Source organism: Arachis hypogaea, chromosome 16 (assembly GCF_003086295.3).
Source record: "Arachis hypogaea cultivar Tifrunner chromosome 16, arahy.Tifrunner.gnm2.J5K5, whole genome shotgun sequence".
NCBI classification, from domain to species: domain Eukaryota; kingdom Viridiplantae; phylum Streptophyta; class Magnoliopsida; order Fabales; family Fabaceae; genus Arachis; species Arachis hypogaea.
Window position 1 is genome coordinate 61,326,887 of NC_092051.1, and position 11,025 is coordinate 61,337,911.

The 11,025-nt window shown below is 35.0% G+C and overlaps 1 protein-coding gene across 1 annotated transcript; it reads left to right on the forward strand.

The window, feature by feature from the left end:
- The first annotated feature begins 1,497 nt into the window (after positions 1 to 1,497).
- LOC112754293 (triosephosphate isomerase, chloroplastic) lies at positions 1,498 to 5,580 on the forward strand. The gene is made up of 9 exons (XM_025801889.2): positions 1,498 to 1,886; positions 2,279 to 2,305; positions 3,177 to 3,246; positions 3,658 to 3,781; positions 3,978 to 4,062; positions 4,167 to 4,299; positions 4,413 to 4,586; positions 5,089 to 5,171; positions 5,277 to 5,580. The coding sequence occupies exons 1-9, from the start codon at positions 1,686 to 1,688 to the stop codon at positions 5,331 to 5,333; spliced, it is 954 nt and encodes a 317-aa protein (XP_025657674.1). The 5' UTR covers positions 1,498 to 1,685; the 3' UTR covers positions 5,334 to 5,580.
- Positions 5,581 to 11,025: the final 5,445 nt, after the last annotated feature.

Sequence of the window (11,025 nt, forward strand, 5' to 3'; positions counted from 1 at the left end):
CACTTCTAGCAAAAATACACCCAAAAAAGACCTGATCTACACCCGAGCATCTGCTACAAATTCCAGATAATTAATCACAACTAATACATTGAATCGACAGATTCATGTTAACGTGTTAGTTTCACAGTCAATGTTCAGCAATTTTTCAACTACACAATGCTATACAAATTACTGAAAGAAAATTCATACTAATCTTATGTAAATCAAACCTCAGGAACTTCATTAGATTCAAATTCATAATCCACTTCGCCTGGATTCAACTGACAATCTGAGGTTGAATGATCCATTATCTTCAAAACGAGTTCAAACTTTGATTTCAGAAAACAACAAATCAAAATAGAAAACGAAGCTCGAGTTGCACAGAGAGAGGAAAGTAACATAAACGAAGAACATACCAGTGAGAAAAGGAGAGAAAAAGAACGATGGAGAAGAAGGAGGGAAGACGCGCGAGAAGAAGAACAACCAAATCTCAAAATAACGAAAACGAAGAAGGAAACAAATCTTTTAAATTTGGTAGTTAGATATACGCGGGATCTTATATAGCGCGTGTATACAACGTATGTGGAGCAGCGCGTATTTTTGTTTTATTGCTTAATGAACTTGTAAAGCATACAAGGGCTTGTATGCAGAGCTTTTCCGTTCTTATTATGATTACCACGATCGGTGCCATTATCATATCATTATCATATTATTATTATTATTAAAAGTATTTTTAATTGATGATTGATAAGTAGTTTAATAATGCATTGAATATTAATTTGATATAATTATAATGAAGATATGTTCCTAAAATAGTATAATTATGTATTATTTATTAAATATTAATTATAATATAATTATAATAAAGATATTTTTTATAAAATAATTTAGAATAGAAAAAAGTGCATTCATTTTGGAGGGAAAACGGAGTCACTAGGGATGATACCTCACCTTTATTAGTTGGGAGAAAACCCAATTTTAGTATATTAAGTAGAAGTAAGTAGATATTAATTCATTATTGGGGAGGACCAGAACAGAATAATTTTCTTAATTATGATAAATTTATATATTTTATTTTATTATTAAATTAATCCGAAAAATACCGTAGTAGAATAAAAAATAAACTTAATAAATTTATTAGAATAAATTAAATATACAAAATATAAAATCATAACATAATTTAAATAATAACAGATTTTATATATTCTAAAAATTAGTTATTAAATTAATTAATATAAAATAAAATAATTTTATTTTATATATTTTTATGTTAAAAAGTATTATTCATATATTAAAATTATCTATTAAAATTAATCACTAATATATTTGTATATAAATATATGTATGATTTAATTTATTTTTATTTATATTTTAATATATATTTTATATATAGTTGATTTTAATGTACAAATAATATAACCGTTTTATGTTATAGTTATTTTGATGATTAATTTTTGTTTTACGATTGTTAAATAATAAAATTTATACAATTGAGCTAAAAAAACAATTAATTTTATTAATGTATGGTTATATAATTAAATGCAAATGCAATTAGGTCTTAGGACTGACTTTGGTGGTAGGTAAAGGGATGTAGAAAGGGTGTGTCGCGAACAAAAACGAAACCAATCCAAAACTAGAAAATATAGCTGCTTTGGTTGGTACCTGAACCTACAACACGCCTCGACCACCCAAACACTTCCATAGCCATGGCTGCAACCTCATCATCACTCGCTTCTCATCTCTCCATTGGCCTTCGCCGCCATTCCCCCAAGCTCGATTCTCTCGGCTCTCAACCTTCTCTCTCTGCCACTCACTCCTTCTTCGACACTGTTCACTCCAACCTCCGCTTATCCTTTACTGCTTCCAAACCCTCCCGCCCCGTCGTCGCCATGGCCGGCACTGGAAAGGTTTCTTCTTTTCCCCCTTTTTCTTTTCTATCTCTATTAAACATGAAGGTTTTGTTTTGTTTTTTTTGGCAAATTTCAACTTTAGAAAAGAAAAAAAAAAGGGTTAACTTTTGTTGATTAGGTTAAACGATTGATTGTGTTTTTCTGTGGAGAATGTAATTTTCCTTAACGGGTTTGGATTGATCCGCTTGTTATAGCTGGATTAGCATAACTCAACTCACTGTGTTCTGAAACAGTTTGTGGAATAATACTAAAGTTATTATCCACTCACTCAGAAGCATTTCTACTAATTTTCTTTCTCAATGTACTGTTTTCTTTTTAGTGTTTATGTATCCGTCTTGCTACTTGTATATTGGTTATTGATATTATTCATTCCCTTTTTGTGATTCCAGTTCTTTGTTGGTGGCAATTGGAAGTGTGTAAGTGTCTATCCCTCATATTCTTTTACACTATTTATGGTTTCTTTACAGTGCTCCATGTAGGTGGTTGAATATTTCAGTCCTTGTTTTTTCTTATTTTAGCATAAGCAGCTTTTATTTTTGGCACTACAGCAATTATGGATTCTAACTACCAAATCACAACTCTCAATATATTTTCTTACACTTATAGCAGCACATTATGGAATGTAAAATCCGCAGTATAACTCACTAGGTATGTTTTGTTGAGGATATAATATTAAAATATGTAGCCTTTGCGATTTCTGTCATTTTTTTGGGTAATAAGATTTTCTTTCCCTTGAGTCTCCCTGTGGGTTTTGTTGAACTCGGTCCCTTATAACTTCCTATAACACAAGTTGATTGCACCATATAGTTTTCTGAAGTTAGCATCCTGCCCCCTTTTTTATATGAGAAACTCCTCTTCATTACAGAACTAAAGAAACACATTTTGCTTTTTTCTTTTCATGGCTTCATCACTAAGTGGAACAGTTTTGGACAGTGAAACCTATCCTTTAGACTGTTAAAATATTTCCAATGAGAAAGCAGCCTGTATTTCTCATGATACATGGTCATGTTGTGAATTTCCTGCATGCTTCAAAGGTTTTTTTTTTTAATTGCATTTTTCAGTAGTTTTTTTTTTCTGTTTTATATGCTTTCAACCACCTATAACTAAGCATGCTTTTGGTCTCATGGGTCAGTTAATCGCTATTGCAGTTGGAAACATCATCACATGATCTCATGATTCAATCAATTTGAAGTTCAGTAATAAATAGGATTGCATTTCACATTTTCTCGTTCAATACTATGTGTATACTTGTATATAATTTTTCATTACTTTTGTTGTTGTCTCTAGAATGGAACAAAAGACTCCATCAGTAAACTTGTCTCTGACTTGAACAATGCGAAATTGGAGGCTGATGTTGGTGAGATTTGGTGTTCAATCTTCAATTTTAAGTGTTTCCTGTTGTAAGCTTTAGTCAATGACAAATATATTCTTCTTTTCAACTTTGTACCATATAAATTAAGAATGGCTCAGTTACTGAAATAGAAGCCTATCCCTCCCCTCCCCTCCCCTCCCCCCCTTTTCTTTTTTTTTTCTGTTTTATTTTCCCCAGTTTTCTCTTCCTTTGATGGAACACCAAATTAGCAAAATGGCAATGAGATAATAAACGTGTATTGGAAAAATGATGTAATAACTTGGAGGCATAATTACCTAAAAACATATACGTTGATCATATTGTTTTACCAGAAGTTTTTTCTTAATTATCATTATCATTTATTTATTATTTGTTATTCTGTTTTGATAATCCCTTATAATTTTGTGAGAAGTACAGATGTTGTCGTTGCGCCTCCCTTTGTGTACATTGACCAGGTGAAAGGCTCAATTACAGATAGGATTGAAATTTCTGCACAGAATTCTTGGGTGGGAAAAGGTGGTGCTTTCACGGGAGAAATCAGGTTAGATTGGGTTTTCCCGGATGACATAGGCTCAATTAGATTGATCTTTGGATTTTTGTGTTAGTGTGATGATTATAGATGCCCTTTTATTGCTCACATTTGCCTTGCTGTCGATATTCTTATTTTCTGGTCCTTGTGTGCCGCACTGTACTTCAACATTTTAATTGTGTCACTTATTACTGTCTGACCTTTCTAGTGTGGAACAACTCAAAGACCTTGGATGCAAGTGGGTTATTCTTGGGCACTCAGAGCGAAGACATATTATTGGAGAAAAAGACGATGTAATACAAACACAGATATTTTCAGTGCCTTTATTAGTGTTTTCTTTTTTCGTTATTATTTTATTTTAAGGTATATCATGTTAATCAAAGCTTGTCAATGCCAGTTTATAGGAAAGAAAGCTGCTTATGCTTTGAGTGAGGGTCTTGGAGTGATAGCGTGCGTTGGTGAACTCTTAGAAGAGAGGGAAGCTGGGAAAACTTTCGATGTTTGTTACCAGCAATTGAAGGCTTTTGCAGGTAAATTTATGCTTCTTACGACCGATTTGAAATCCATTTTCTTTCAGGGAAAACCAAGTGTGTGGATTGGTGATTACTTCCATAAAATCAATTATGCGGGGCATTATGTACAGATGCAGTGCCTAGTTGGGACAATATTGTGATTGCGTATGAACCTGTTTGGGCCATTGGAACTGGTAAAGTGGCCACACCCCAGCAGGCTCAGGAAGTACATGTAGCTGTTCGTGATTGGCTCAAAAACAATGTTTCCGCCGAAGTTGCATCCAAAATCAGAATTATTTATGGAGGTAGTAAATCATTAACTGCTTGTTTGGTTGTCATTAAATTATTAGAAAAAGATCTTTTTTTTTTCCAACAAAAAAGTAATTTTATTTATTTTTTTAGTGTGCTTGACAAAATTTTAATAGTAAAAGTAAAAGCACTAGAAAAATAAAAAAACCATCGTATTTTAAAAGCTACAATTTATATTGTTTTTCAAAAGATCTTTTTTACTTAAAAAAAGATATTTTAACATAATAAATAAACAAAAAAGTATTTTTATATTGTTGTACTCAAATGTAATTGCTAAATGAAAAAGATATTTTTATGTGAGATATCCAAACAGGAAAATACTTTTATTTTTCTAAAAGATTTTTTGAAAAGTGATCACTTGAGAAAAGATTTTTTCCGTAAAAGCTCATCCAAAAATGTCCTAATTCTATCTTTAGTTCCTCGTTGAACTTAACCTGTTAGAGTGACTCAGAAATTTCAGAAAGTTTAAGGTTTCATGTTGTCCTTATCGGTTTTCAGGGTCTGTAAATGGGGGCAACTGTGCTGAGCTTGCAAAGCAAGAAGATATCGATGGATTTCTCGTTGGCGGTGCTTCGTTAAAGGTAACATGGTTTCTTCAAGATTTTATTGGCCATACTGGGGTTACTATGAGTTGATCAAAGAACTCCAGTGATTACTTTTTCTTACGGCCTTCGCTTGTGGTGCAGGGTCCTGAGTTTGCTACCATTGTCAATTCAGCCACTGAAAAGAAGGTCGCCGCTTGATTACTCACTGTGGTTTTGGAAATAAGAGCGCATTAAGGACAAAGACTTGATAATCTTATATATGACAATAATATGGAGTGTATTATAACAGTTTCATCCCGATCAATCTTTGTTGTAATTTTCTATGCCATAGTAGAAAAAGCATGGTCGCAGTTTTCCAATGAGCCTGTATTCTCTTGTAACGATTAGAGATAATTAAGCATTTTAAAGGGCAATAAATGTTATTCAATAAACATAGTTTATCATACATATCTATCTTAAGACTTAAGAGACCTTGGTTTATTTTGCGCATGGGATAGTCCGTATTACTATTAATACTGTATTAGATAGGAGAGTGTTTGTCATACTCAATTCATTTGTTTACCATTTATCGTCTACTGTTAGATAACATGAGAATCCTGTTGGGAGTCCAATTCAATGGTGGACGATGGAAGAGTTTATATAGTACTTTATATAAATTGAGTACACTTAATAATTATATAACTCTTTTGTTGGCATTGGTTTAGATTTGGGAATGTGGCAGGTTCTAATTTTTGGTATTTAAATTGCCCTTGATTGTTGTTTACCTGCTTTGCTTTCTACACTGAGTATTATGTTATTCTTGGTTTGACTAGTAATCCAATTCATAGTCTGGGCGAAAATTATTGGTATTGTTGAGGCGATACGTCTTTTTTTAGTGTACGTGGATTCAATTTCACCGATAATGAAAAGGTTGATTTCAACTTTCAAGTTTAAATGTTTAATTGGGATCACTGTCGTCATTATAAGAAATGTTAACGGTGCGGTTCTCGATGTGATTTCTTTAAAGGTCTTTTTTGGACCGTAGAATTTTATTGATAAGAAAATGAAGGCTTAGCCTTTTAGATGCCTAGGTTTATCCTTACAAAGCACAGCTTTTAAATTAAAGAGTGAATACTAATTGTCAGGGACTGATTTGGGTTTTATTCTAAATTTAAACCAACTATTTAAGCAATGAAAAATTAACCTACACAAGATTAAATTTTTATGGTTAGATGGATTGGACATCTTCAATCCTAAATATTAAAATATTTTATACATATAATAAACTCAAACACACAATACTTAAGAGTCTTTATCTATTATTTGGCCTTGCCAAATTTCAAACTGCGATGTAGCATATTAAAAATCATCATGATTATTATTTGAATTAAGTCTTCGTTGCAGATTAAATCATTTCTGTTCATACCTACCCCAAAATAAAGCCAGGCTCGAAAAGAATAAGAGCTCACCTGATAAAAGTGGCCTCTTCTACTCCTGCCGAACACGACAAAGGTAATTCAACCCTACTTATCTGAATAAGTAACTACCTCTTAAGATATCTCCTGCTTATCTGGAAGAGATATCTTAACAACTTCCTTAACAAAAGGGAACAGTTATCCACCATCAAAGGTAGAACTACTCTAAAAAGTGGTTATCAACTCTACTATAAATACACTGACACCCTCAGGTATATTCAAGACACAATATACTAAAAACCTACTAAAACACTTGCTAATTTAAGCATCGAAGTCCCTTGCAGGTACCACCCCCACCTCTTCTCAAACAATTCGGACGGATTCATCCTTCTTGGAGAAGACGTCGGACAGATCATCTAAAGGCATTTGGACCTCACGTTTAAGCCCAAAGCAACCCAATTTCAGATAACCTTAGAAACATTGACATCGTTGCCGGGGGACCTAGAAGTCCACACCTACATATGGCGGACAATCAATTTGAGGACGGTCATACGGCATCCGAATCGGAACAAGAGCCTCAGAACGATGACCGAGCACTTGCATTACCTCCACCACGGGAAAAAACAAGTGCCCCCCACAGGGAAGGAACGTTAAGAAACCCCCATCCACGACGAATTCACTCGGAAGTCCACCCACCTGAAGACGAAGAACTTTCTCATCCAACAGAAATATTAGGAATGGAACATGGGCATCACGACTGATTGGAATAGCTGGAGTAGGAGGATGAACGACAACGAGAGGCAGAAAGAGTATTATAAAAAGAAGTACGGCAACGAAGAGAGTTGGAAGACAAGCTTTCGAAGTTAGAGGCCGACCTTCAAAGTCGGAACAATCGGGTGAATTAGGAAGAAAATCCTCTAGGAGAGGAGGATCCGTTCATTGAAGAGATAATGCGAGTCAAGGTTCCCAGAAACTTCAAAACCCCTGACATGGACCTCTATAACGGAATGACCGATTCGAGACATCACCTTAGTAATTTCAAAAGCCGGATGTACTTAGCTGATGCATATGATGCGTCTTATTACAAGGCCTTCCTGACAACGTGATAAACTGCTATTTTACGGTTTATCTTCTGCTTAATTGAGTGGATTTTATCCACTATTCTCACACTTATTCATAGAATTCACATGTTTTACATTTTCCTTCCGAATTTTGTGCTGTGATTGAAAACATATTTCTTTGGCCTTAAAATTGCTAATTATTAATCCTCTCTTATTATCATTCGATGCTGTGATATGTGTGTTAAGTGTTTTCAGAGTTTATAGGGCAGGAATGGCTTAGAGGGTGGAAAGGAAGCATGCAAAAGACACAAAAGTGGAAGGAATACAAGAAACTGAAGGAATTGCTAAGCTGTCCAGCCTGACCTCTTCGTACGTAACTGACCATAACTTGAGCTACAGAGATTTAAATGAGGCGGTTCCAGTTGCGTTGGAAAGCTAACATCTGGGGCTTCGAAATGATATATAATTTGGTATAGTTTCCCTGAAGATAGGCGACGCGCATGCGTGCATCACGCGCACGCGTGCATCTACGAAAATTCAGCGTATCAGAATTCGCCCCCAGCGATTTTTGGGCTCTTTTTAACCCAGTTCTCGGCCCAGAAAACACAGATTAGAGGCTGCAGAGTGGAGGAATGAGGGGACACTTCTCGTTATTCACAATTTAGGTTTTAGATGTAGTTTTATAGAGAGAGAGGCTCTCTCCTCTCTCTAGGTTTTAGGATTCCTAGTTTTTGTGCTTTTTGAGTTGGATATTGAGAAGAGTTACTAGCTCCGTTAAAGTCTTTATCATTCTAGTTTGTTTCATATTCCTTTACTCTTTTTATTCCCCATTTACTTTGTTTAGAGTTATATGGATACCTTCGATTTTGGAATTAATTAATGCAAAGATACTTTTCTATTTAATTTCATTATTTCTTGATTATTTTCAGTTGAGTCTAATTATCATGTCTTCTTTCTACTCCTTTTACATGTATGCGAAATTGGCATCCATGTCAATGGAGTAGGCTTCCAACTTAGCTTTGGAGTTGATTAATATTTGGAGACCCTTGAGTTGGAAGACTCAAGAGTTAAATTGTAATTGGAAGTTGTTAGCTGGCTCTCTGGCCACTAACGCTAATCCTTCCCAAGGGAGAGGATTAGGACTTGTGAATAGAAGTTGGCTCCCTGATAAACCCCATTTGTAGGGTTTATCTTGTGTTGAATTCAGAGCATTTTGTTAACCTTTCCTCACATTTATTAAATGGATTAGCGTAGTTTTGTGATTGTCTCCATATTTGTGCTTAAGTGCAAAAATATGCTTTTTAGGTCATTAATTTGATAGTTTTAATCTCCCTTTGATTCCACTAGATGCCTTGATGTGTTTGTTAGTAATTTCAGATTGAAAAGGGCTAGGAATGGATCAAAAGAGTGAAGAAAAAGCATGCAAAGTGGAGAAATCATGAAAAACCAAAGATTTGGAAAACGCCTATGGACGCGCGCACGCGCACACCGTGCGCTCAAGCGTGGATTGCGAAAAGCTCCATGGACGCGTACGCACACCGTGCACGTACGCGCCGAAGGCTGCACGTGATTCTTTTAGTCAAACTCGTGCCTGGCGATTTTGGAGGGTTTCTGGCCCCATTTGGAGCTGAGTTTTTGGCGGGAAAAGATAAAAGGAACCAAGGATTGAGGGGGAAGGATCACTTCACACATTACACTTTAGATCTAGCTTTAGTTTAGTTTTCTAGAGAGAGAAGCTATCTCTTCTCTCTAGAATTAGGATTAGGTTTAGGTTAATCTCTCTTCTTAGATCTAGGTTTTAATCTTTGCTTTCATCTACTTCTACCTTTCAATTCTATGTTTCTATATCTTGTTCTTTCATTCTCTTGTTGTAATTTCTTCTATTTTGTTTCTATACTTTGTTGTTGATGCACTCTTCCTTCTTCTATTTTCCTTTAATACAATTTGAGGTAATTCATGTAGATCTTGTTTTCTTTGATTATTGTTGTTAATTCTTTGCAATTAGTTATTGTCAGAATTCATTCTTGTTATTGAATTACTATGCTTTTCTTTTGTGCCTTCCAAGTGTTTGTTGAAATGCTTGAGAAGATGTTAGAGTAGAATTTAGTGCTCTTGGCTTGGGAAGGTAACTTGGGAACTCTTGAGTTACTAATGTCCAAGTAATTGATAGTTGATAGCCATTAACTCTAATTCTCACTAATTCAATTAGTGGAGAGCTAGGACTTATGGACTTGGATTGGTATAGCTCACTTGACTTTCCTTTACTATCAGTTAGGGGATGACTTAGTGAGATTGATCCTTGCAATTATCATGTTGTGGTTAGTGATAAGGATAGAGATCCTTGACCACCAAACCATGCCAAGACCGTTTTATCATTTCATTTTAATTGTCATTTACTTTTCTTGTTTCCTAATCAAAACCCCAAAATATACAAACCCTTAACCAATAATAAAAACACTACCCTGCAATTCCTTTGAGAGACCACCCGAGGTTTAAATACTTTGGTTTATAATTTTAGGGGTTTGTACTTGTGACAAACAAATTTTTTGTATGAAAAGGATTATTGTTGGTTTAGAAACTATACTTTACAACGAGACTTCATTAGTGAATTTCTAAACTGTCCAAAAAATCCATTCATCAAAATGGCGCCGTTGCCGGGGACTTGCAATGGTGTTATGTTATTGGTTATTGTATATATGTGAATATTGTGAATAGCTTGTCTTTTACTTGTTTACTAGTTTTTGTTAGTTTTATTTTTCTTTTCCACCATGAATTCTCACTTTGGCTATGAGTTTGGTTCTCACTATGTTGTAGGAAATGTGGAGTTTAATGACAACATGTACCAAGGATGGAACACTTCAAGATGGGAGGAGTCTCAAGGAATTGATCACTCCTATTGGCAACAACCTCTGGATACTTATAGGTATAATTCATATCCTAGTGCATGCCAACTCAATCACTATGGTGACTCTTTTTGTGATAATCAAGTACCACTACCATATGCTTATGAACCTTATCCTCAACATGACTATCAATCATACTCACAAGCCCATTTTTACCAAGCACCTTCTTGTGACCCATATCCATCATATGACCAATCATCCATACCACATCCTTGTGACCATCATGAGCAAGAACCTTTAGAACCACCATGACCTTACCATGATTACCACCAAGAACCACCTCAATGCATACCATCTCTATACCCTTATCAAGAAGAACTGCCTTCCCACTATGAACCCTTTCTCCAAAATAATGAACTTTCCTATCCACCCCAAGTCCCAATAGATGATTTTTTCACCTTGCTACTTCAAGGACAAGCAGATATGCAATGGAACACCCTAGAGTTTGTGACTAACTTGACAAAGGTAGTGCATACTTTAGCCTACCAATGCTTGAACACTCAAGGTGCTTCCGTGGCTACATGTGAGAAAT

Coding starts and splice junctions, on each gene's coding strand:
- LOC112754293 (XM_025801889.2), top strand. CDS start 1,686: ATGGCTGCAACCTCATCATCACTCGCTTCTCATCTCTCCATTGGCCTT. Junction 4,063..4,166: donor TTATTGGAGAAAAAGACGAT/GTAATACAAACA, acceptor TGTCAATGCCAG/TTTATAGGAAAGAAAGCTGC. Junction 4,587..5,088: donor AATCAGAATTATTTATGGAG/GTAGTAAATCAT, acceptor ATCGGTTTTCAG/GGTCTGTAAATGGGGGCAAC.